This window comes from Strix aluco, chromosome 23 (genome assembly GCF_031877795.1).
Source record: "Strix aluco isolate bStrAlu1 chromosome 23, bStrAlu1.hap1, whole genome shotgun sequence".
Lineage (NCBI taxonomy): Eukaryota > Metazoa > Chordata > Aves > Strigiformes > Strigidae > Strix > Strix aluco.
Window position 1 is genome coordinate 6204215 of NC_133953.1, and position 26833 is coordinate 6231047.

General features: G+C 45.0%; 2 protein-coding genes across 13 annotated transcripts in view; both read right to left on the reverse strand.

Annotated features, from left to right (window-relative positions):
* Positions 1-3741: 3741 nt before the first annotated feature.
* Positions 3742-22441, reverse strand: NFRKB (nuclear factor related to kappaB binding protein). 3 transcript variants are annotated; one of them, XM_074848605.1, is made up of 26 exons: positions 22189-22441; positions 21466-21613; positions 20753-20954; positions 20530-20657; positions 19327-19501; positions 19033-19134; positions 18365-18438; positions 17873-17957; positions 17404-17584; positions 17096-17204; positions 16498-16624; positions 15536-15601; positions 14468-14547; positions 14340-14383; positions 13830-13890; positions 12972-13146; positions 12275-12381; positions 11730-11853; positions 11233-11312; positions 10323-10543; positions 9946-10222; positions 8920-9138; positions 7682-8467; positions 6859-6965; positions 5964-6099; positions 3742-5065 (listed from the first exon to the last, which is right to left on the reverse strand). In XM_074848605.1, exons 2-26 carry the CDS (start codon positions 21598-21600, stop codon positions 4940-4942), a joined length of 3927 nt encoding a protein of 1308 aa, XP_074704706.1. In that variant the 5' UTR covers positions 21601-21613; positions 22189-22441; the 3' UTR covers positions 3742-4939. The 3 variants fall into 3 exon arrangements, with proteins under 3 accessions (XP_074704706.1, XP_074704705.1, XP_074704707.1); XM_074848604.1 differs by having other exon boundaries at positions 21466-21619; positions 22189-22435; XM_074848606.1 differs by having other exon boundaries at positions 13830-13887; positions 21466-21619; positions 22189-22434.
* A 160-nt stretch (positions 22442-22601) lies between these two features.
* Positions 22602-26833, reverse strand: part of PRDM10 (PR/SET domain 10) — a 45999-nt gene continuing 41767 nt past the window's right edge. For 9 of the 10 annotated variants that reach the window (XM_074848608.1, XM_074848607.1, XM_074848615.1 and 6 more), the window contains one exon: positions 22602-26000. In XM_074848608.1, coding sequence (XP_074704709.1) covers positions 25764-26000 — 237 coding nt within the window. In that variant the 3' untranslated portion in view covers positions 22602-25763. The remainder of the gene's footprint in view (positions 26001-26833) is intronic. The other variant, XR_012626191.1, reaches the window with a different exon arrangement.

The window sequence follows — 26833 nt, forward strand, 5'->3', positions numbered from 1 at the left end:
GTCCTCGCCACTCACCGAGGTGATGGCCCACCTCTGAGCTGTTAATAAAGCCAGCCTAGAGATACCCACAGTCTGGAGAGATCCTTTAACGCTACAGAGACCACAGATGACACTGTGATTATAAAACTGACAGAAAAGACAACAGTCCCCATCTCTGCGTTGCACCAGCACCAGCACCACCCCTTCCGAGCCGTTACTGGGGCCAACCGAAGCTGAAGTGCCCTTTCAGCACAGGAACTCTGTTAAAAGCAAACCTCGATGCAATGGCTTGCCCTTACCACTTCAGGCCACCCCAGCTATGGAACAGAACTTATTTCCTTCCACGAGCAAAGCAGTGCAAAGGGAGATCAGTAATTCATGAAGCTGCAGCAACTCAAGGGCTTCGGACCCATAACGTCACCGCGTAACAGAGCACAGACAATTCTCACCATTGACTTTCCAGCAACTTGCTTAAGCAGTTGAAAAGTCCTCAGCACAAATACATTTTTGAACCATCAAGCGTAACAAGCAGCCAAGCACAAACTGAAAAATTTTCCCTTGTTGCCAAGAATTCATTCAGAATGACACATAAACCACGTTAAAGTCACTTAGCGAGTTTCAAACACCACCAGCGTCTTGGCAGGTCCTCGCTAACTCCTCAAGCAGCATCAACACGAGTAAGACAGCCTGACCTTCGGCAGATTTGCTCTTCTATTTTCCAGGCCACGATGACCTTGCTCTGGGTCAGCACATGGATGCTCCCTCCTGTACTTGGTTGGGACCTTCTGCTCTTTCTTTAAGTGTTGTTGTGAAACCGCCCGATCCTGGAGCTCTGACAGACCAAGATGTTTCTGCTTCAAGGATCTTGGTTCTGGCAGGTGAGTTATTTTGCTCCAGGTCTTGCAAACTGGAGGGCAGTGAGAAAAAGTGATGTTAGAAGATACAGATGTGAGGTTTACCAAATTGGTTTGGTGAATACTTCTAGACAAAAGGAAACAAACTGGTACTTAAAGCATTTACCTCTGATTTAGCAGTTTTCAGGCCTCAGCGCACGATGCCATATACAAGATTAATCCATGCTCGAATGGATTAACCCACACTGAATGGGTCACTTTACATAAGATGCATCATCTCTAAATTAAATCATTAAAAACCCATATTTGAGCTACTTGCCCAGAATTCTTTTTATATTTTTATCAAAGAAATGGTTATATCCAGAGTGATTCATCCTACAAGAAGAACCAGAGGGAGGTCAAATGAATTGCCCTCCAGAGGCATCAGTCTGGGGTGAGCAATTCAGATTTATCTGTCTGGAAATTCAATGCACAAGTTAAGAAAGATGAATCCAACCATCTCTGGGCACCATAATCTCCCTTTTGCAAATTATACGGTTATTTTATTCCTTGTTATCACTCACTGGCACGTAGGAGGGTTGGACAGTGAGAGGCAGGGTGGGAGAAATGGTATCCACGGTCGGTGAAAATGATCCCGTGTCAATACACGTTCACAAAACTCCCATTAAATGATGACGCTAAGTTTGGATTGGAAAATTTTATCAGCTAGAGCGATGCTACCCTGAAGCTTTTATCAAATGAGTGAACAATAAAGAGATTAGGCTACCGTTTAATGGTGCAGTGTAGCACCCTCTGACGCACAACACACCCGACCTACCCGCAGAACTACGATTTGAGGAGGCTGCCCATTGAGGTAAGTTGGGGCAACTACAGCATGAAATCGTGTTTCTGTTGGAGCCAGTTTCCACCTAGGACACAGCAGTGTGTTCTCCTTGCCCCACAGCTCTGCCCAGTCTGCAGCAAGTCGCTGTGTTTAAGGTTGCAGTGCAAAAAATCTTCAATTTCAGACTGCCAGCCTATAGCTTTACATGAAGAGTGCTCAGCCAGAAGGGTCTGAGGTCAGACACCACGTACCAAACTCATGTCAGGCGGGTACAGGAGCTGAGTCTATCAGGACTTTGTTCTAGTTTCTGTGGTTCGGGTTTGGCATGTGAAAAACAAGTAACAAGGTTGTTCTGTTTACCTAAAAACTGTGCCAGTGACTGCAAGGCATTTGGAAAAGGAAGACCAGCTGTTAAAAATATGCAGGTTGAAGTCTAATTAACTATTTGCTTTTGAAAAGGAACACTTGAAGTAACCTCAAGGTGAGTTCATTGGGTAATGAGGGCAGCCGACTGAGGTATATACATAAAGGTTTTCCCCATGATTTAAATAAAACAGAGCAGTTGTTAAAGGTTAGAAAGGCTTTAAATGGCCTTTAGCAGTTTGTGTAGCATGCTCGGTCCTTGTAAGCAATGATCACACGATATTCTTTTGCTGGAAATAAACATCTAATCCACAGTTTTTAAGAAATAATCAAGGCTCTTGGATAACTGTGATGAAAACAGGCTGTACTTCCATTTTTTAATTAAAAAAGGTAATGACAAAGATGCAGACGGCTGCAAGGCCCTTGAGTTTCAGGCAAGACAAACAGATGGAAAATGGGTAATGTCAGTGTAATAATTCCTCCAGGCCTGCTCCCCTCTGCAGCTCTTGCTGCAGTACCCGCCCGGAACAGCCGTCAGTCCCCAGAGCAAGGGAACACGGGAGCAACCACCACCTGGAACAGTCTAGCTTAAATATACCCTCATCCAGGCCCAGCATACGCCAAAAAAATGGCCAAAAAAACCCCAGGAGCCTGCTGTGTGGAAGTTAAAGGTTACTTATTAAAAATTTGCAGTAGTTTAACGGTTATTTTTCAACCAGAGTGGAAGCAACTCATCAGAGGGGTGGCAGCTGAACCATAGAACGGGCTGTACTTTGTTCCTGAAAACGGGGAGTAAACACAGACTACCTAATCCAGCATGTAGCCATCTGAAACGAGAAGCCCACATAGGGACTGGTGCTCTTTCCCCAAAATTCACAGACTTCAAAAGCACAAAAAAAAAAAAAAAAGGGGGCCTGAGTGAAGCAGCAACGAATGCAAATGTTGGGATGGAGATGACTCTTAAAAGCAGCAGCAACCTGAGACATGCTCAACTCCTGGGATTAGATGCAGGTTTCTTGTTTTGTTAAACGTAGTATGGCCAAAGCTTCCTGTGACCGGTGACATCACCGAGTTACTTGCAAGAGGATCCACAGAAACCTAAGGGGCTTCACGCTGTAACCATCTTTCAGCACCTGACTGTAGGTTTTGAAACTTTACGAGTAGAACTAATAAAGCAGGATGGTCTTAATTATCATTTTTTGAATTTATAGGCTCTTTCACACAAGCAATACCAAGAGATTACTTGTTGTCTCTTTAATTTCTTATTTTAACTTCACAACTTAAGAATGTCCTCACCTCTCTCCCAACCCACAGCCTTTCGGCCGCCTCCTTAGTCAATAGTTAAATGTACAAAAAAAAGTACAAAAATCGAGGAGGTAGGACAGGTGCTCAGAAACCCTGTATCACTCCAAATTCTGTTCCTGAGGCATATAAACCAGAACTCAAGTGCTTGCTTTAAAACGGTGTACTGATGTGCCCTGCTTATTCAAATACTTGCAGCCAGCCACTTTTTTTTTTTTTACCGAAATACCTGATTTCCCCCAACCCACCCCTGAAGCAGGTTAGCCATTGTACAGGAAGACTGAAGCCTGGCAAAACTGCCTGCTCTGCTCAGCTGCACCCTGCTCAACTGTACGGCCTGGTTCTTTAAATAGATTATATTCAGTAACATGTAACTCGGAGCAAACCACGGAGTTAAAAAAGACTACAAGAGAAACCAAGTTAAAAAGAACCATCTTACAAAGAAGATGGATAATCTATTAGCCCTTGGCAAGCTAGACAATCACTGTACACAAAACAAGCTGTACAAAACCAAAAGGAGATGGCAGAGAGATTTGTAAGGCTTTCTGCACTTTTATTCTTCTCCTGGCCCAACATGTCTTCTGATCTCATTCCGAGAAAGCTTCGAGGTCATGTCAGAACAGCCACGAATTCATCTCCGGTATGTGCAAAATCCAAACAATTGTACAGAGAGAGATAAAATTGCAAACGTGAAAACAAAACTAAAGGCCAGGATCACGGGTTAAAATATTTCTTCTCAGTCCAAGACACTACAGTTTGGGTCTACTTGAAAACATATTCCAAACTTTTAAAACATGCTACAGTCTTTTTTGCCTGATAAAAAGGTTTATTTGTTGAGGACAACTAAAAGAGGATCCTTCTGGTGAACACCTTCTTCTGCCTTCCCAGTATATTCCCATTTGCTGACAGACTTGTTCACACAAGGACTTTATCTCCTCCACTTCTCGCTCCTCCCCATGATTACTCGCTTTTTTACAGCAAAAACCATCTTGACTCTCATCCTGCCTTTGACAGAAATTTGACATGGAAGTGGTACCTGTTCAAAAGAAGTTTGAGCTCAGAGATAGGGGAGAGGTATTTAAAAAGTCTATAAATAGTACACTGAATGTGTTAGGGACCTACTTCCAGGCTATGTTACACACAAACTGGTGTCCAAGCCACCATCCTAAGTCATCTATATAAAAGCAGTGACAGCTAGACTCCAGCAAAAGGAGGCATCTTCTTCATGACTTTGAAAAGTCTGAATTACCCCTTCCACGGCAGTTTCCCTGGTTAAGGAAGACACCAAGATCAGCTGCTTTGTCTACAACCCAAAATGCACGGAAATGCTATTCGCAAAAAACCCTTCGGGTGGGAAGAGAACAAAGAAAAGTAAGACATTTCTCAAATGAGCAATGCCACGGAACTTGGCTTTACGCATCCGGACCGAAACGTTTTGTTTCACGGCATCTTTTGCTGTGGAGTTTCTACCTAGACATCACAATGCTGACTCCAGACAAGCGGCGTGACAGAATCCAGTCCAACCCCGAGCCATGACTGTGGTTAGGGGGGTCTTGGGTGGAGGATGACCACGGACTCAGGGAAGTCCTTGGAAAACAGTCCATTTTCAAACCAGTGCTCAGAGCTGATCTTGGGTCTGTTTTGGAGATGGAGCTGTTGTCACAACCACGGTGGAAACTGCCTTCGTAGAGCCAGACACTGTTCCTTGCTGGAGATGGGAGGCTGGTACTGTTTGAATTCGCACCTGAGTGAAATGGAAGGAAAAATAACTCACGTCAAGAACAACCTGGTGAGGCACTGCACCTGCATCACACTCTGAAGTGCTGGTAAATCATCTGCTTCTGCTGCCAACAAAAATTCAGTTATATGAACAAGACCAAGCAGCAAAACACATCAAGAACAGAATGTGTCACAAGAAGATCATTCCATCCACTGTTCACGTGGGATGGTGGCAAGAGATGTCAAGATTACAAAGGAAGACGTAAAAACTAGTTTGAATAAAAACCTACATGTCAGCTGCTTTTACAAGTTTTCAGAAGGAGGACTTGGACCCACTTCTACAGACTTGTTACTAGCAGCCCTCAATCAGGATTGTTTCGAATTACAGAATCACAGAATCATCTCGGTTGGAAAGGACCTTGAAGATCATCTAGTCCAACCGTTAACCCAGCACTGACAGATCCCAACTACACCAGATCCCTAAGGGCTATGTCAACCCGCCTCTTGAACACCTCCAGGGATGGGGACTCCACCACTTCCCTGGGCAGCCCATTCCATTACAGAACACTAAGTTTCCAGACAGAAAGATGGATATGCAAAGCAGCCACGTGACTTCTTTGAGAAAGCAGAAGCCAAAGTACAAAGCACTACAAAAAAAGCCACGTGTATAGAAACAAACCTTCAAGCAGTTGGGAGCTTTTCCTGACAGGATTTTTGGGTTTACATTCAAAACACTGCTTCAAAAACATTTAAAAACCGTGTGGGGATAGAGGGAAGGTGAAGGAGGTGATGTGTTACATGTGCTTAACGCAGACACTACCACCAAGCTGCGTACCTCTACTTTTTATGGAACCTCACGGAGTCCTCGTGGAGATGTTAAGTCATAAAAAAGCAAATAATATCACCATTCTAGGTGCCATTACCTGCGTGGCCTGGCCTTGCTGCTGCAGCTGCTGTAGTTGCTGGGCAGTCAGAAAACTCACTGGCTTGTTCCCAGCGATCAGTTTTGTCCCTGCCGGCATCGTAGTCAGGATGATATTTCGGCCTAACCCACTGATGCTAAGGAAAGGGAATTGTTGAAAGGTTAGTGAACAGCCCAGCAGGCTGGGTCTTTCACAAATTGTTCTTCAGTTGCTAGGAGATTACTTATCTAATTTACTGATGATTTTATGTAGTGGTTTTTTTTTCCCCACAAAACTGGCAAATACACAAGCAACAGGTTTATGTCAACATTTACCCCTACATAGAGCATCACTTTATCACACAAATTAAAGCCATTCTGGGATTCCGGACCATGCACATCACTGGGTTAGTCTGAGCAGACCTGAGCACTTCTCGAGGAATGCAGAAAATAGCCAAGCACACAGTGTTCTGCCTTGAAGTATTAACTAGGGGAGACACTACCAGAATTCATGGGAGAATAAACAAAAAGACTTCAATATCTGAAGACCAGAGGAGTTTTCATTGAGGCAGTTAATGCTTCCCTAGTTTAACGGGGAGATGCCTTCAGATTACAGACATTTTTAGGTATGTCACCAGGTTAATTCTTGCTCAAACACACACAATGAACCTAATAGATGGTTTCAAGGCAGAAAGTATTTTTTTTCCTTCAGTGTGTTTGCTAGAACCCAGATCTCAGGGCACATAAACAAAGACTATATTCTCATCGCCATATTCACTCCGTTTCTTGCTGCTATTGGACCCCTGAACAGACTGCAGGTCTCTTCCACCCCCTGCTTGTTAGCTCCCCAGGAACCTTCTGAACACAGACCTGCCTCAGCCTATTTCTGAAGCAAAACTAAGAGGCAAAGTACTCACTTGGCCCCGAGGTTGCCCTTGATGATGGGGGCAGTCACCACGCTCTTGCCCTTCACGGGCTGGCTGATCACTGACAGAGGCACTGTTATCCGTGCTGGTAGTTTACCCTAGAGAAGTTGGAGAACACATGAGGAGCCGCGGGGAGTTCAGCAGAGAAACTGCTTGACAACATGCAATTACCACTCAGCTTGATTTTTAGGAGTCCTGGGAGTAAAAACCAACAGCAGCTTTGCTGATGAAATCTCTGCTCCGTTTCAGGCTCATTAAAATTCACCTCCATCTCATTCACTTCACAGCTGCCTCAGCCCCAAAAACCCCCATCATCTTTGCACCACAGTGCTGCTCTGGGAAGGATCACTGTATCCATCTGTGATTTTTATCCTTAGGGAACTATCATAGTGTCGATTAGCTTAACTCAACTTTCACGATACAGTTTATGGTGCCTTCAGTTTTAGGCATTAAAATTGTGTTAAACTGGGAAATCAGTGAAAAGGTTAATACAAGTAACAAGCACTTCTGACACCATTCCAAGGGGAATTATTTCAGAGGTGTAGGGCAAGACGCTGAGCTGCACGAGGCAGGACTTTAGATAAGCAAAGTTTATTTCATTGACTTGCAAGAGGAGGTAGGGGAAGACATTCTCTGTTTTCTGGTCATTCAGCATTTCGCTCCAATTCTGACACCACGAAACTAGTCGCAGTCCCACATTCTACAGTATTTAACTGGAGCGGATGTAAAGAGAAGTTTTCAGATGTAAAGCATCACTGTATTTCAGCGTTCCCCTTTCTCACCCCCCCGCCAGAAAAAGGTGAGCGTTACTTACTGCCTGGGACGTAGATACTACCGTGGTGCTGACGGGTACCTGCCGCACGGCCGTGGCTCCCGTGCCCAGCGTTATGGGAGTGCCAGCAGCTCCCGAGGCCACCGCCACCGCTTTGGAGACGGTGGCACTCACGGTTGGTAAAGAGACAGCTGAGGTGTGGCCCGAGCCGGGCACGCTCACTGCGGAGGAAGAGGGCACCTGCTTAGCGTGAGTAGCTACAGTAATAGTCTGCCCAGCTTTGGGCGGCATCACCCCCAGCCCCTGCACGATTCGGATGGTAGCAGCCGGCTTGGCCTCGCTGGATGCCGCCGTCGTTATGGCTTTGCTCTTCTGATCTGCCACAGTCATGCCCAGGGCAGGCATCAGGCGGAAAGCAGAGCTTGTGGGCTCTGCTGTCTTTAAGTCAGGAGTTACTTTAACCACCGTGCTTCCAGCTGGGCTGGAAGAAGCAGAAGTGGCCGTGCTGGTCTTGGCCGGAGAATCAGCAGTCTGGACAGGATTGGACGTCACGTGCAAAGTGGCGGAGATGCCTTTCCCACCAGCGTTGCTCCCCGCAGCGGCTGTGAAGAGGTCCTGAGTCAGTTTGACAGTAGTGACTTGAGATTTGGCCAGGGTGGCCATCATGTCCGGGGTGATCCGCAGCACAGTCTGTCCCTTCGCATCTGTGGTGATGGAGGAGGGGGGTAGGCGCAACACATCCTTTCCTTGGATCCGAAAATTGGTTGCTGTGAGGGGGATGCCACTGCCGGGCTGGGTCTTCATGCCAAGTTGTCCCGTGATAGCCACCTGGAAGAGATCAGGGTGCATCAAACCAGGACACAGTCCGAGGCACAAACTCCCCAACAGGATGTTTGCTCCCATGAGGACTGAAGAGGCCTGATGCCAGCACTCACTACACTAATGAAAATAGTTTTGGTCGCGTGTCAGATGGCATTCCCCAAACCACATACAATAGGAAATACTGCGGAGCTGCCTTTTCAAACAAGGTGAATGAAAATGAGATCAACATCTGAAGGTGGTTAACCTTGGACTAACACATCTTTTACCTGCAGGGGAAAACAGGGCTCAAATACACCAAACCAGCAACTGCCTAAATCTGCACGGTCAAGAACTCATACAGCACTAGGGCTCACTACAGTTTTCACCACCTTTTCATATCTGCATATCACGTCTGTCCCAACAAACAGGAAACAACTGGGTGGTGGAGCCCAGCCCCTGGTTTCTCCCTCTCCCCTCACCTGCTTGATGATATTCTGGCCAGCCACGTTCTGCATGACAGTGGTAGAGGAGGTGCTCGTAGCAGAACTGCCTGGAGAGCTGGTTGGTGGCTTTACAGCAGGACTGGGCACTGCTGACAGCCCTGTCACGGTGATGCCCGTCTGTCCCGACACGGAGCTTCCTGGTCTTTGCACCTGCACTGGGCTGGTTTGAGCTTTTACCGGCAGAGTCATCACAGCCTACAGGAAGGCACAGAGACAGCCTGTGAGCAGACCAACACGACACTAACGGGCTCTTTTTGTCTCGTGCCTTACAGCTTGCTAGTTCTCTGGACTTTTTACTGTAATGCACAATTTAACGGTGCCATATAAATAGGCAACAGGAGGAAGAAAGCACTAATCGTATTATTCACACGCAATGTTTCTATGTTCCTGCCCTGCAGTTACTGCATATTCCAAGCAAGTAATCCCAGTGCACCATACCGACACGCTAAAAGAATCACAGAGTCATCTCGGTTGGAAAAGCCCTTGAAGCTCCTCCAGTCCAACCATGAACCTCACACTGACCATTCCCAACTCCACCAGATCCCTCAGCGCTGGGTCAACCCAACTCTTCAACCCCTCCAGGGATGGGGACTCCCCCCCTGCCCTGGGCAGCCCATTCCAACGCCCAACAACCCCTTCTGCAAAGAAATCCTTCCTAAGAGCCAGTCTGACCCTGCCCTGGTGCAGCTTGAGGCCATTCCCTCTTGGCCTGGCGCTGGTTCCTTGGCTCAAGAGACTCATTCCCCCTCTCTGCACCCTCCTTTCAGGGAGTTGTAGAGGGCAATGAGGTCTCCCCTCAGCCTCCTCTTCTCCAGACTAAACCCCCCCAGTTCCCTCAGCCACTCCCCATCAGACCTGTGCTCCAGACCCTGCACCAGTTCCGTTGCCCTTCTCTGGACAATGTAATTCAATGTCCTTTTTGTAGTGAGGGGCCCAAAACTGAACAAGAAGCCAGATTAGAAATCAGGAGTCACTCCACCACTCCCACGCAGCTAGACTCACCTGAGGGAGCACTTTGGTTTGCGTGGCCGTAGCCGGAACGCGGATCTGAGGGACGGACGCAGGTTGCTGCTGCTGGGTTACCACCGGGGCTTGCTGAGAGGCAGCTGGGAGGCTGGACTGGGCTGTGACCACGCGGACCTGCGGCAGGCCCGAGGAGGTGGTGTGACTTACCACCCTGGGCGGGGGCGGCTGCGGCCCCGGCTGCGCTGGGGAACTCTGGGCTGTGGAAAGCAATGTCCCGAGCTGCGGCATGGTAGGGGAGGATACCAGAAGAACACTATGGCAAAGATAAAAGCCACAAGGTCAGCAACAATGCAAGAAATGACTAAGAAAGAACCAGCAACATTCAGAAGCAATGTATGAGACAGAAGAAATACCTTTGGCTGGGTTTTGCTGGCTCCGACCCAGCACTAGATACACTCTTGCTGACCACAGACACTGGCGGGGGTGAGATGGGTGTTGCTGGTAATGCTGGTGCAGTTGGTGTCACGGGCGTCACGGGGGTTGGTGGCATGCTGGAGTCATTGAGGCTCAGCTGACTGGGCTCTGTTGTGCTGCTGGGGAGTGCTTTCACAGAACTCTCCTTGTTACTGGACTTCTGCAAAGAAAACACGTCAAGCACGAAGGTCTTTGCAAAAACTGGGTTTGACTGCTGCACTCTAGAGTGGGCCAAGCACTTTAAGATGAGTTCTGTACAGTTATGAGTGATGCCCTGGTGCTAAATCCTGAAATCACAGCTGACTGTCTGCCTTCCTCAACTGCAGCCACGAGTGGGCCGGTGCGTTTGGCTGCTCCTGTTCTCAGGGAAAAGCACAACTCGGCTGTGACAAACATTCATAATGTCCAGATTTCCACCTTGGGTCATTTGCCAACAGCAGCTATTTTAGAGATATCTGATATTAATAAGAACAAAAGAAAAAAAGAGACATCCAAACCCTGACAGCTTCAGCACAGCAAGAGGGAGAGCAGAAGACGTGTTCCACATGCTCTGCTACAGATTAACCTCAAAACTAGAGCTGAAAGACCCTCCCTAAGATAGGGAGCATGAATTAATTCCAGCGATCCTTCAGCCGAGATCAACAAGGATAACAGTGGAAGCTGGGAGGAGCAAAAGCTCCCTCTTTCCCTCTTGTGTACTGGGGTGCTAGGTCAGACTGATATCCGTATACCTAATGAATAACTCAAACACGTGGTAATCTATGGATGCAGAATTTACAGATTAAATTAAGACCCTATCTCCTTCCTAGTCCCCAAAGCATCTGTGCAAACCCGTGCAAAGAAATTTACCATTTTAGCCGGAGGTTTTGGCTTCTGCTGAAGAGCTTTCTTGGCCTTTGCTGCAGCAGCCTGAGCCTGGTGAATCCGTTCTGCAAATAAAAATTAATGATTAGAGCTCCTGAGCATGAGGAAACACGAGTTAGGAGGCCCATCAAGAACTGTAAATTCATCTTCAGACAAGAAATCAAACACATGAGTCAGGTAATAATACAAAGAAAAATACCAAGTAAAATTAGCCATAAAGGTTGAAACAAAGGGACATAAGAAGTTGTGGATGTACATGTACACCTGCAGTTCTTGCACACGGCATGTTATTTTTCAAATACTTCAGATTGACACACTGCTCTGCAAGACTGGATTTAAGTGCCGATGGACTAACATTAGCAAACTGGCTAGAGAAAAAAAATAGACTGATAAATTAATGTTCACTATTCCAGCTAGACTGAAACAGCTCAAGAGATTTATACACATTTTCATTTCTTAATATATCACTGAGCCAGACTTACCAAACTCTTCCTCGCTCCTGTCCCGGTGCAGGTAGATCCACAGCTTGCGTCCAATATCATATTTCACACAGGGATCCTTCTCATAATGTAATCGATCCAAAGCACCACTCACAACAGTATTAACCTGGAAGTTCAGAATTCATGGAGTTACAAGATGTCCCTGGTTCGGCTAGCCAAAGGTCATCCATCAAAAAGTAATCCTATTTGGCATAAAACCCGAGTAAACTCCTAGGAATCTTCTTTGATAAGAACTGACTTAGAGCAGATATTGCAGTACAGGATGCCGTTTGCCACTTTGGATTAAACGGAACTTCCACCAAAGCTCAGAACTCTTCTGAATCTAAAATGCGAGCAGCTGTATGACACGGTGTTCATTCTGTGGCTTTTCTAGATGGTTGGTCATCACCCAGAGTGCAGAGCAGATTTGCAGCAGCTCAGAGCAGTACACAGCTCTCTTCTGCTGATCAAAGCAGCATAAAAATTACTGGGGCCACTGAATACTGCCCAGTGTATTTTTAGGAGAATCTGTCTGAGGCCAGACTTACTTGAGCACTTGTGACATCGGGAGCTAAGAACTGGGAATCCTTAAGCAGCTCACAGATTTCAGCACGAGTTCCTTCTCCATTAGGAAGGCGAGCAGCAGCATCACGAACTGAAATACAAAATCGGAGCTTAAACTTCCAGCTGTTACGAGGTAGCTGCATTCGAGTCCTGGAGCAGACACACTTTGGTATTCCTGTCATCCCTCCACTCTCATAGCGCCTACTTGTCACTAAAATCGAGCCCCCACGATCCCTCAGAGATAGGAGCAGAGATTATAAAGGGCCATTTTAAAGTACATCGACTGTGCCGGCTTTGTGCTAGGAGTGACGAACTGGGGGAACAGCACTGCACCCCAGAATGACTTTTGCAATGCCCCAACTTCACAACAATGTGCTGAAACCACCACTCTTTGTTTTCCAGTTATCCGAGCCTTAGGTTCAGGCAGCCCCATGGACTCTCCTCTGTATTTCCCATTTTCTTTCAGATCAAAATCAACACACAGATGCTTTCTTTTCTAGTTATTGCTGCTCCTAGCATTTCATCACCTCTATTCCATACAATTTATTTCTTCTTTGCTTATGTCGTCCCGGTCTGCCCACCTTTTCCCTTTATAATGTCGATTCCTAAAGTTTGAGGGGTCGAGGGAGCCCTTTCCTTTTTCAAAAAAAAAAAAAAGAAATCTTTTGGCCATCACCTTACCAAGGGACAAGATGGTGACATACGCTGGTCTGTCTGAGCGCAGGAGAGAATGTTCTCGGGCTTTGTTTAATGAGGTTTCCTTGTCAAACACTCCCTTCACAGGCCCAACAACTGACTCAAAGCCATGCATACGGAAGGTGAAAGCTTTGTGGGGCTGGCTGTAGCGGTAACGTTCCTGTATGCAGATGCAAAAAGGACTGAATTTAGCAGGAAATATATAGTGCAAAGTTTTCAAATTTATGCTACATTATAAGTTATTATCATTCTCCAGGGAAAGGTTTTTTTTAAAAGGCTCAAATACTGCTGTATAAACTTATTTTGGATCAAGACAAGCAACCCTTTCTTCCTCCTCCTCAAATCTGGCGAGAGAGAGATTTCCAAAATTTAACCTGGATATTCTACAACGCACTCAGCACACGTACCCAGGGAGAAGAGTCATCATCATGTGTTTCCCTTATAATGCACACTAGCGTCTACTACAGACAAGATAACTAAGTGTAGGGGTGCACGTATTGCCACTCCTCCTCTGCTTGTACTCATACATGCCCAAAAAATATAGAGAGAAGTCACCCTCATATGCTGGGGGATGACAGAGGAGATAGAAAGGTTGGCACTACCAATTTCAATTAATTTTGCCCAATACCCATTTGAAATACAAGTGCTTCTGAAGTCAGCAGCTAGGATCTATTGTTAGCAAGTTTTATGTAAGGCCAAGATACCTACTTCAAAGCAGAAAAAACATACTAGTTCTTTAAATTAAAGTTTCTAGAGTATAAAACCGCCATCCGATGCAAATTCTCTTGTCTTAGTGGCCAGCTGTTTCACCATGTGCATTTAAAATTAAGATTCTCTTCTTACCTGCTCCTGAAATACACGTTTCTCCTCTCCAGTGCTAGGTCGGACTACATAGTCAGTCCTTCTGAAACAAAGGTCACCATCAGTTCTGAACAACCACCAGCCCACAACAGTCCCAAAGAACATCCCCAAGGATTAGTCACCGCACCCTTTCTGCAAAGTCTTCTGAGCCAATTCTCAAAGCATTTAATATAAATGAGTCCTGCAGAGATCTTAAAACATGCTCCATGCGCTGCCTGAAGATAAGCTAGGGCTGCCAATAATCTAGTTATCCAGACATAAATTAGATTATAGGTTTGCTCTGATAATATACGCAAACTTGGAGAAAATCAGTTGCTTTTGTGAAGTCTAGTTACTGCATTTATAAAATCAGACTACCAACTTCCCTCCTGCCCCATGATGTAAAATCATTTTATTTTAAGCAACCAGCCATTGAGATCCAGAGGCACAAGGACCAAACTTCATAGCTTTAGCACACACTGCAAAAGCTTTCAAGCAGTATTATCTACTTACACTCTGGGAACCGGTGTTGTGGCATCTGAGCTGTCTTCATTTTCCTGTCGAAAACCAGAGAAATGTCAGTGTTGGATATAACTCAGTCAGGTTTTGTGCTGCTAGAAGGTGATTTTTTTCTGACTCACTTTGAAAAACGTCTGGTCTTTGGTCTCCAACCAGAGCTGAAACAGTCCTGCCAATTCCTTCTCATGATCTTGGCAAGAACCTAGTCCAAGAAAACAGGGAAAATCGGAAACAGAAGTCCTTTATTTGTTATGAAGTTGGTTGCTTGTACCTCCCAGTCATCTCCTTCTGCCTTCGCCCCTCTATGCACCACCAGTCACAAGGCATCTTCCACGCTTCACAGATGCTCCAATTTCAATACTTGAACACACACAGACTTAAGAAAGTGCTAAAATCTGGTTATTCTACTACGTTGGTACAAAGGACAGTGCTTCAACTCCTGCCATAGCAGGCAAGATACTGTCTGAGACACAGACACCTGGTATCTGCAGATGGTTCCTACTCTCCAAAGTAATCCCACTCGCTGAGTCTGTGAGCAGAAACACGTGCCTACATAACCTCCACCAAAAGCTGCGAAAGGGACCAGAGGAATGGCTTCCTGACTCCAAAGCTCTGCCACTTTAAGCCTGCAAATACGATCACTAGAATCACTATAGTCAAGAACAGAAAATTTTGCCCCGTAGCTAAATGACGAACATAAACACGAGACATCTGTAAATCACTCTGTATGAGCCTGGGCACACTGATTATCAATTTCCTTTTTGGTTCCCACTTTTAAAAATGAGAACAGTGTCAGTTTGCTCCGCAGAGCTGCTTAAATCATTTATAATTGTAATAACTAATAATTACTCTGAATAATCGGAAGGTTTGCTCTACAGAAGGGGAAATAGGAAGGTGTGCAGACAGATTTGAAGGGTGATGTAAACATGGTTAGGTCTGCAAGATAAAGAAATGCAGCCCAGTGCCTTTGCTCACTTATTCTCTGTCTGCTGCTGATACTAATGTCTTGTGAAAACCTCGAATCCAAAACACATCTTCGCTCAGCTAAAAGCAAAGAGGAAGCCTAACCAATGAATTAACATCTCTGCTGGTCTTTCTGTCTGGGCTGCAGCAAGCTGAAAAGTAAAGTCCTGGAGAAAACAACGAACGTTTGCTATAGTAGAAATCACAGAAAAGCACAAGACACTCACCAAGCAATTTCCACTGCTGAGTTTTTTCCTTGAATTCAACAAAAGGTGAGAAGCTGGAAGGAACATCTACAATGAAAAATGTGCATGTCAGACATCGCACAATCATCCAACTCCCAAAGTCCTACTGCTGTAATGCAAGCTGTTGAGTTAAGAGTCATAACGACAGATAAAGTGTTTTAAGTGATTATGTAAGCGCATCTCTAAATTTATACCTGCCCAAAGGGAAGGTAAGCACTCAGAGAAACAGTGCGAGCCCAAGGAAAGACCAGGATAACCAGTCTTTCATCTACAGGCTGTCAGATGAGATCCTGTTCATGCTGCGAGGCACCAGGAGCTGTTATTGCACGGTGACTATTCCTGGGCTCATGGGAAGTGAACTTGGGACATACAGTATTCACCAGCATTACGGAGAACGTTAAGTATCTGTGTGGCAAAGGCCACTACAATCTACACTGTCCCTTTCTTTAAAACTTCCCACTATGCAAGTGAGAACCACAGAATAATCCAGTTTGAAAGGAACGTCTGAAGCTTCGCTGGTCTCAGCCCCAGGTCAAAGCTGGGCCTTCATGTTTCCTGCGAATTGCTCAGGGCATCCTCTAGTTTATTTTTTATTATCTCCAAAGACAACTAAGACGTCTTTGCACCAGGAAGAGACTAATTTCTTCCTGCTTCAAACATTTCGCTTCTAAAAAGATCTAAAGAGGAGAATCTGCCTGTCTAGAGGCAATTTCACACATTTTCACATACTCAGGAATCAAGCTGGATCTTATCTACTATCCACATGCAAAACAAGTCTACTGCAATCGAGAAACGTAATCCATAAACCTAAACTGGGAACGTTGTCAACAATACAATGATTTATTGCAGGGATGAATTCAAAGTTGATTTGAGCCATAACATAAACCAGCACTGATTAGAACTGAGGTACCAGCATCATCAGTATTTTTAACAGCCATCCTTACCTCTGCTGTCACCTGTCAAGTATTGCAAGGCGGGTAAAACCAGTTCAGACCAGTTAGAGGCAAAGGAGAACCAGTTATTTAGTGCGCTGGCAGGAGAAGATTGCCAATCTAGAACTTTATCTTCAAGCTGAAGAGGAAAAAGAAACCTTCTATTAAAAGATCTCACACTTCAAACTACGACTGTTTTAATAGAAAACAAACCAGCTAAACATACCCAGAGGACAAAGAGATTTTTATGTATATAAAAAAATCACCTGACTTTTTCAAGTAACCATAATGTGGTATTTCAGAAAACAGACACCAAAAAGGGGGAAAAACTTCCTCATCTCTGCCCTTAATACACAGAATATATCTAACCACGATCTAAGGAATGGGTATGGAAAGACAGATATAACTGCCTAAATTTACAAAACATGTTAAGAACAGAATGTAGTATGCACTCCCAAAGAGTTTCTTTTCTTTAATATGGGGTCTGCATCTTAATATAATTTACAGCAGGACAACTCTGGAGAAAAGTTACCATTACATAGCTATAAAACCCTCTATCCCCCAATTTTGCTTTCTGCGAAGATTCTTAGGTAAGGGGGTGGTTCCTTACCACAGAGAGAGTAGCGGGTCCTTCCAGAAACAGTATCTCCAGAAGGAGAAAAAAGAAGCTGGAAGATATTTCATTTATTCCAAGGCATGGCTTCATCTCTTCAAGGGGTCTTCAAATGAAAGAGAACACAAGCAGAGTAAGTTCCCTGAGAAAATATTCACCTTCATATATAAGATGAACACCACACACTTCACACACCCCAAGCTGCACAAAACCAAAGCCTGCAAAAGTCCCACAAAAATCTGAGCCTCAACATCTGCTGCTCTCTCCATCTGTGCAAGGCGTTCGGGGCCCTCTGAAGCACTTACTCCTCTTTGACAGATGACAGGGGGATGGGGGAAGGATCCTGAGACATCGGTGGGATTCCATCCGCGTTGCTCAGAGAGTCAGCCAAATCTTCCACCTCGGATTTAATAATCTTCAGCTTTTTTTTCTTCTTATCTTCCTTTTCCTTCACCTTTTTCTTGAGGGTTGCAAGGTCGAATAAGGCTTCAGATATGATAAAAGGTAAGAAGAACAAGTTTCTTACCATATTTTATTAAGAATCACAAACTATACATATATTTAGAAATGTATATAGCGTGCACTCATTCTCCACCAGTTCATTCCATCCTCCTGGTCATCTCCATGAACCTTTAATAGAAAACCCTTAGTTTTTAAACCAATGTATATGAAATTAGAAAGGCAAAGAGACCACCCTCCTCCTCCTCAGCTTCTCACACGCACAGGATCCCCTGTATTCACACAGCACACCAGTATGGTGGCCAGGCCACTGACCTGCTAAGGAACCTTTCCTGCCAGCATTTACTCGAGTCATAATGTCCTCGAGAGTCAGGTCTGTCGTCACGAGATCGGGGTGGTCCTACACAGGACAACGGGAAAGAAATTAAAATTGGGAAAGGACAAAGTGTTAAGACAGCAACAAGGGTACAGAGGATAACCCAAGTGGTGAAATGCCCCAAACTCATCCGGGATCAGCTTATAAAATTATTTACCGCAGCAGAAGTCGGGAAGTCTAACCCTGAAATCCAAAATGTTGTCTCCAAAACACATCACTAAAATTACAAAATTCTTCTGAACAGACAAGCAGGAGTTCCACATAGACACTGACAATTAAATACAGATTACAAGAAAGGGCTGAGGGGTGGTTGCACACAAAAGAAACAGCAATCGTTTTGTCACCCAGAAGCACCCCGAACTTCACGGCTAACAGATAAAAGACCAATAGATAAAAGATAGTCCCACCCCCCAGGCTTCTTGACATCTTACAGGTTGACGTTTTCGTTTCTCATGGTGCTTCCTCAACATCATCTTCAAATCACTTTCCCCGAGTTCTATCTTGTCTGCAACAAAAAAACATTCAGAGATTATTTGCACGGTTTTCCATTATTGTTACAAGACTTCTCAGAACGCCATTTTCTATCCATTCCCACTTTCAAAAATCTCCAAATCTCAATAACTGATTTTTCCTTATTTGAATTTCATTCTCTTAATCAACCAATTTATTTCCACACTTTCTTCCTCGGATCATCAGATTTCACCGCTGATGCAAGTATGGAAGTGAAAAGCAGCGAGAACCAGCTGTGCTGCACGAAGGGTTTGCAGACTTGATGACTGTCACCTTAGGAGGAATTCCCTCAGCACACACACCAAAATATTTCAAATCGGACTATACCAACGCTTCAACCATTAAAGGCAAAATATAACAGAGAAATCAGTAGTATTACACAAACTGTAGACCCTTGTGTTAAAATACCAGCCTTCCAAGGAGAAAAAGATTTAAATCAACTGGGAGAAGACCCAACTGTTTGGGAGACTGCAAAAATGAAGCATGACAGGATTTCCCATCACACAACAGATTTTCAAACCTGATTTCTTGCAGGGTCTCAAAGTAATTCTCACCCCCAAAACCGTATCACCCCTAGTTCGGTTCTCACCTGCTGTTTTCATGTCCAAGGTTGATAATGTAGGGATCACTCTCAGGGGAACTGGTGGACTTGGACAACGTGCTGGAGAACTTGGAGGCCAGGAGCTTAGATCTAAAATAAATAAATTAATTTATTTCTGCAAGACCTAGCACCAATCTACATAATTCATTTACCCCATGTTGATAAGATCACAGCCAATAAAACTGCAGTTTCCATTCTTCTATCAAAGACACTGTCTCCATACCAAAAATTTGCCTTTCTCCATTCACACCACCAAGTCTTCAGTGCAGAGCAGGGCATTACCTTCTTCATCAGAAGACAAGGTGGTGTCTCCACACTCCTCCTTCACTTCCCTCAGAATCTTCAAGTAGCGCCGATGCGTCCGTCTGTCTCGTTCTTCCGTGTCATACGTCGGTGAGAAGTGCTTTCTCCTTAGGGTCATATCAGGGCCTCCTTTCCTAGCTAAATCCAGCAAGTGCTGGGAGAGGAGATACGTGTGACAACAGCTATTATCTCAGCTACGGCACTGTAAGCTAGAACAGATAAACTCGACCCACAGCTTTCAGCAAGTTTAACAGGTGGAGTCGGTGCGGCGGGCACCTCGGCTCTTTGTAAGGTAACCCTTAGAGTATCTGTCACATACAGGGTTTTAAAACCAGCATTTTAGCCCACCATTTCAAGGGGAAAAAAGCCAGGCAAAATTTCTGCACCTTCATCCATGCACACAATAATACCCCACTGTCATTTTATGTCGACTGTTAAGAACCACCTGACTATTGGTCCGAGATCCACCCGTGCAGTTTCCGTAATGCAGACATGGAATGCTGTCTCTTTGGAAGAAAACATTTTACCCCTTATGGCTACAGAGGAAATAGCTTCCTACACATTTCTGTATTCTTTTTCTCATATCACTGTGGGGTGTTTTATAAAGACAGGCTTCCATCCTCATCCATCTATCCCATATGTTTCAACATCTAAGCATAATGAAACGATAAGCAAGCAAATATTTACAACACATTTCAGTTGGCAGCAATTAGCTGACAACAGTACCCACAGAGGAAGATTTCCTCAGGGGTTTACAGGCATCAGACTCAGAGTTTTGTGTCTATTCCATACCGCTCCCCAGTGAAGCTGGGAATTCAAACAATTATGTATTTAGCAACCTTACGTATTTCAGGATGACAGAAATGGTAGAAAATGAAGGCAGAATGACTTGTTAACAGGACAGTAAGGGGTAAAGGGGCAAATGCAGGAAGCAGGGGACAAGGTGGGCATGGAAAAAGGACACAAGCGAGAGCTATGAGAGTTTCAAAGCCTGAAATTTGCCAACATCACAATGTTTCTAGTGTTCTCATATTATAAGGGCCACTGGAAAACCAGAAAGGCAGCATGCATTAAAGGAAAGACCCCCAAGAATTGTGAATGCACAAATACCAAGGCACTTTGTTGACAACCTATTCTCTACAGAGCACACGGAAGCGATGTCTGTGCCCCGAAGACACTCACGTTGCGGGAAGCGAGGATCTGCTTGAGCAGCCGGTAGAAGTATTGCTGCTGGGAGCTCAGGTAGCGTTTGTACTGGGACTTAAAACAGAGCTGCCGGTATTTCACAACTTCAGGGTTAAAGTGTCCATCTGTAAGGAAGAGGTAAAACACGCTTCAGTTTTCCTCAACTGCTAGTTGAGAACTTCACCCTAAAAACACGCAAAAGTTGATTACGCTCACTGACCCCGGAAGAGTTTCTGGGCGATGTGCAGTGGATTTCCAAATCGGAAGTTTTCGCCACTGAACAGCGCAGAGATGAGCTTGTTCTGATGTTCTCGGTTGTTTTCAGGAAAGTGAGGCAGGAATTTTTTTAGGTGGTCTTGCTGCGCATCCGTTAGCACCTCCTGCCATGTAGATAAGCTGACAACTTCAAAGAAGATCTCAGGCTAAAGAAAGCAAAAAACAATAGCAAAGAAAATGCATCCACGTCCTTGACAATTTTCTAGGCCTTAAGGCTTTCTGTGGTTAAATAATACAAGTCACGAGACAGCGTCTCATCGAATGCAGAAAACAAGAGGAGAGGTGAGGAAGTGAATGACACTACTAGCAAGAAAATAAATTCAAAGCTTGTCACAAACAAAACTTTCTCAAAGGCAATTTTAAAATCGGATAGATCTAGTGGAAGGTGTCCCAGCCCATGTCACAGGGGTTGGAACTAGGTGATCTTTAAGGTCCCTTCCAACACAAACCATTCTATGATTATCTAGGAAAAGAAGATAACAGAATGGTTTTAAAAGATGTTTTCCTGATATTAATCAAAGCTCTTTTTGACACCTTTTCCAGGACAGTCAGAAACATTCCCCCCTTGTTTCAGTTTGCTCTATAAGCCTCGCAAAGGGAGTTAAACACACTGTTTATCAAGGCTCTGAAGAAGTAGAGTGTCTTAGCAGGACTCACGTCCTCCAGAAGGTCCTCAGGCAGGCTGACTCTGGTGGTGCCCAGCATGCAGTCCTCCATGATGCGTGTGCCATTTCCCTCCCCGCAGGGTCCCAGCTCCAGGGGGTCCGTCAGCATATGGTCCAGCGAGTCCATCCTTCACCCTCTCCTGCTCCTGAACAGCGGCAAAACCCTCAACCACCGAAAATCCCAAACCCAGGCGCATCCCCTGCTGAGGAATGACCGCGAAGCCGCGCTGGATGAAGCGGCAAGCTACAGAATGGGGCTGTGAGATAAGTAAGAAGTCACAGCGTTAACTTGCTGTTCCATTACAACACAAGTCACGCCAACACAATGTTTTTGCAGACAGCGTGTACCGTGCCCCGCTACAGGCAGACTGGAAAGTACAAGTGACCGATTTCACTTCACTTCTCACCTGCAGCAGCTGTTATCCATGAAGTAAATACCATAAAAAAACTGTATCTAAAGCCTGAAAGGGGTTTTAAGGCACAAAACCGAATGGCAGGTCTAAGGTAGGATTTCTCCCAGGGTGGATTTGCAGCTGTGACCGGGCCAAGAGCCCTGTTCCCCTCAAGCACAACTGGGCACAGCCGTGCAGCTCCAGGCTGTGAGGAAAACGCACGAACCACGCGGAATAAATTAACAGGAAAAAAAACCACCGCAAACACTTAAAACCAGGGTCGGACGGTAAGAAACCAAAGGAAAAAACCCCTCATTTCATACCTGCTACGCTGGCTCTGGGCTTCCCCCGCCGCGGAGGCACCCGAGACCCCCCGGCCAGGCCGTCCCGGAGTTCTGCCGCCGGCTGCGAGGGCGAGGAGCCCCCCCCCCGAAGTACGGGCACCCCCGGCCGGGTGCCGCTGCCCACAGCCCCGGCGGCGATGGCTGGGCCGGGGGGGGCGGGCAGCCCCCACACGCGGCCCGCACCGGAAGGCGGAAGGCGGCGGCCGGTCTCCGCGCCTGCGCGTTGGCGCCGCGCCTGCGCAGTGCCCGCGGTCTGGCCCCGCCCTCGGGAGGAGGCGCGGCCCCGCCCGGCCATCGCGATCTGTCGCGACAGAGCCCTTCGCCGCAAGCGACCTTTGGGAGCTGAGTGCGGCGAAGGGTGGCCCCAGTGAACAGACGGGTCAGCGGCAGTAGTTTGGGTTTTTTTGTTGTTTTTTTTTAAAAAAAAATTTATTAATTTTGGGTTTGTTTTTTTTTTTTTTACACCTGCGAGGTTGCACAAGACTATGAACACAGTAACAGTCACTGAATGTACAACAAACATACACAGTTAAATAAGAGAAGGGGCAGAGCAAAACAGCCCGAGCAGTCCGAGAGGTGCAAATTCAGAGTTGTGTGTTTTCTTTTTCTTTTTTTCTTTTCCTCCAGGAAAATACAGAACCGGACCCAAAATGCCTACAAGGAACAGCATTACGCTTCCAAAGAGCCTGCAGCGGTGCCCATCTTCAAGCAAAGCATAGCCCTTGCCAGCAACCCAGACTTAAGCTCCTGCAGGGCATTACTCAAGAGATAAATCTTTGGGTTGCTCTGGTTTAAAAAATAGTAATAAATCCTATACCTTCTGCACTGCAGAAATTGGAAAAAAAATCCATGCAAACTTGTCTTTTTTTTTTGTTTTCCTAAAAGCAGGCCCCTGCCATCCGTGCAGTATCTGTAGTTCCTTACTTTGGAAGGGTAATTATGATACTTCCAGTTCCAGGGATGCTTCTTTTGCAAGGAGGTTTAACCCGTGAATCACTTAAGAATCACCGAGTACATTGCTGTTGCTGTGGGACAGAACAGAATCTCTGATAAGGAAGATTAGAGTTCAAAGAGGCTCTTCTACAGTTGTTTTCTGGAACACCTTGTAGTTTTCAGCTTTAAATAACTAGTGCAATTGTCCTCATTCTGTGAGTCTTTCTAACAAAGGTGAATAGAGCAAAATATTTTTTAAACCCCACATCTGCAATATCATTGAGGGGAACCAGTCTGATGTTCATCTATAGAGCTTTTAAGACTTTAAAATTGCTCCTGTAGGGCAGTATCCACCTGGAATATCCCATTTCCAAGCCTCCTATTTTCCTACTAGTCATACCATTATTGACTCGTTATTACATCACCTAGCAGCCTGAAGCAAGCCAGGACAAAACCTCCCTTCTCTTCTCCCACACAAACAACATCTCAACGCCCAACACTAATTCAGAAGCCCTCAGCAACACGACTCCAAATGAATTAGTGGGAACTGCAGTCGCTTGGCCACGCTGCTAAAAGTTGATGGGCTCCCAAATCCACTGAATTTAAAGACACTCATCACTGCACTTGACTAATCGGGAGCTCTGGTCCTCGTTAATTTTACCAATTTCATTAATGCCCCCAGTACGATGGTACAGCAAGAGAAGCGAAATCCCAGGAACAAATTAATCCACATTTTAGCCAGTCACTTCAAAGCTACCTCAAACCAGTTTTGAGCTTGCCAGTATTTTCAATCTGATTTATCTCATCACGCATGGCCGCTATTTCCATGCTACATTAACAGATCTGTTAATTACCAAAGCAATACCTGCTACGAGGCTTTGCCCGCAAGGAACCAGACTTCCTCTTGTCTGAGTCTGAGTGTGAAGTTCTCTCTTGTCTAAGAGCTTTAACTCTGTGAGGCCTGATCCCAAAACCTGTGAACACCTGTACCGCTTACTCACACGGGTAACCCTTGTCTAAATCTCTGGGAGTTCTTATGCAAGAGTCCTGCGTTCACACTCACTGCAGCACAAGAGAAAACGAATCAAAAAAAAAAAAAGTCTCAGTCCTTCAGTCTCAAGGGCCGTTAAGACAACACATCCTTCTTTGCTTTTGTTTTATAAATAAATGTATCTTATTATGCACAGACATTCTGGGATGAGTTTTCAGGCAGTGAAGGGAAGTTCAGACATACACAGTATATCCCATCGGAGTCAGTGGAGTTGCAGTCATATTCTTACAAATACCAGAATGCACTAAAGAACCAACCAAGACGACCCGGGCAGGAGAATTATGTAAGAAAAAAAGAAATACACTGCCTTAAAAAGAGAAACCTTCTCTTTCCCTTCCTCCTGGTCCCTAAATGTAATGAGAATTCTGTACATAGACCAGGTCTACCAAAGCAGGCAACTCTCACAGATGGCTTTCTGTGTCCCATGAACAGTGGTCCACTAGCATGTTTCCTGTATTTTTCCTGAGTCCAGGGCTGGTCATTTTACAGAACTGTCCAAAGGAATTACAGTGCGCTGCTAAGAAGGTATTTGGAAAAATCAAAGTAACCAGCTCTCCATCCAGTTTTCAAGGGGAAAAATAGGTCCTCTTCAAGGTGGCAACAGAGACAGCTACCCTGCCTCCTCAGAGGTGTGCTCCTCTACCCTCATTTTTTTTTCCTGGCACAACTATCTTCAGGTCACAGCAGAAGCTGCTATGCAGGATAAGCTGAGCGCTTTTTTTTTTTTTTTTTTTTTTTTTTTTTACAGCCAAAAGGCAATTTTTCCTGCAAATACCAGAGGGGAAGAGAGATAATAGTGGCTCCATACTACCCTTACGGGCTACTCTGATTTCCATCAGTTTGTTCCACATGATATGGGTTTAAGACTGCACTTTTCCTTCTTTCTGGAACTGCTTGGTCAAATAGGGCAGGACAGACAGCATGTAAACAGTTCTCGAGGGCTGGAAAAATAATAATTTAATGGACTGCTTCAGCACATCTTCACAGCTTCATTGTTATATCCATCCCTGCACACGTATGCAGGGAGCCACCGCTTTGCTGCTGCTGCTCGTTTTCTCCAGGCAGTCTGCTTGCGTTGAGCTGGTACGTTCCCTTTCACCTTGGCTGCTGAAACAGAGGAAGCAGTTCTGCCATAGTCTGGCAGTTTACATGATGTCCTCCTCTTTAACGGCTCCTATTAAAAATATACATACAACAATCTGCCAGTTAGCCTTCAGTTAGGCAAGCTTTCTCCCATAAATTCAAATAAAAAGTTGTTTACTGGAGACACTTCCAAAAAGGAAAAATAAGGGTCAGCAGACATGCCAAAAATAAAGTCCAGAGCAAGCAAAGGTTTCACTTCTCTTGTCCTTTTTGTTAAAAGCTGCATAAAATAGCATCCCAGAAGGATTTTGAGGGTACTTCATGATCACCGGGGACTTAAACCCTCTTAAAGCATTAACAAGAGCTCCAAGATTTTAGTTGAAGTTAAGTGAGCATATACTTTAAAACATATTGAGCCCCAGGATACCCATAGATTGGGCTTTCAGGGGTGGTGACAAGTACAAGCAAGTGACACCCCAAGGCTTCTTCATTCGTGTTCTGCTGAGAAAGTTCTTGGCTTAGTGATGTGCACTTCACTGCCGCCGTTCCCGTTGGTGGTTGTAGTGATTATGTACTGGGTGGTTTGCTGCTGACTGCTCGTTTGTGATTCCAGGGCATCCGTGTGGGCTGGCGGCTGGGAAACGCCGACCTGTACCTCGCTGGAGAGCGAAGAGTTCTGTTTGCCATCCAGATCAGGCTGGCCTTCAGATATCACATAGTGAGTCTGCATGGGGAATATAAAAAAAATAAGTAATAATCGTTGCATCTTCTGTTACTTTTCTGTTCTAATAGTCTGTAACTTTCCTGTTGCTGTGCTGGAAGGTATTCTGGTATGAACAAAGAACTTTGAAATTAAGTTGTATTTCATTTAAACGTGCTTGAGAGCAACATAACCCTTGTCCTTTGTTTTGAAGCACGTTGCATTGGGTTAACTTACAAATGGTCAAACTAATTATACAATTAACCCATCACCTACAAATTAAAACAGCAACTCTAAATACAACTATTCTGAAAGTTTTTTGTGTTTTCCATGTGTTCTAGCAGAAGTTGCAGTTCCAGTGTGCAGTATCAACGTACAACAGCCCGCCTCCTTACGCTGGATCGCTTACAAGGTAAGATAGCAGTAACTCTTCTTGTTTTGTCATCCTATAGATAACAGAAAGCTATCCAAATGTTTCTAGAAAGTGTTCTGAAATTTGCTTTAACGGATACAGCTGAGTCATAAATATTTTTAAGACAAATCAATCCACTAAATCATACCTTGTCCTGCAAATGTGATTAAGCCAAGTCATTAAATTTGAAGGAGTCATACAAGGACCAGACAGTGTGGGCTTTGTAAATGGCAAGATGCAGAAAACTATTTCTAATTAACACATAAAGGAATATGATGCTATTTCAGGGAAAAAAAAAAAAGATCTTTTTCTTGAAGCTCTAGGGATTATTTCATAACCTGAAGCTTAGAACATTACGAGGTTTGACCAGTAGCACTTTTCTCCTTAGTTTAGGACACAACACATATAATTTCTTAGCTGTTTTGCCTATAGATTTTACACAGCA

What these genes read in the sequence shown, in the direction of transcription:
- NFRKB (XM_074848605.1), bottom strand. Translation starts at nt 21,600, where the DNA reads ATGGACTCGCTGGACCATATGCTGACGGACCCCCTGGAGCTGGGACCC. An exon ending in CTTGTCTTCTGATGAAGAAG is followed by an intron (nt 19,135 to 19,326) that starts GTAATGCCCTGC and finishes TATTTATTTTAG; the next exon opens with ATCTAAGCTCCTGGCCTCCA. An exon ending in AGCAAGGCCAGGCCACGCAG is followed by an intron (nt 5,066 to 5,963) that starts GTAATGGCACCT and finishes CATTTCACTCAG; the next exon opens with GTGCGAATTCAAACAGTACC.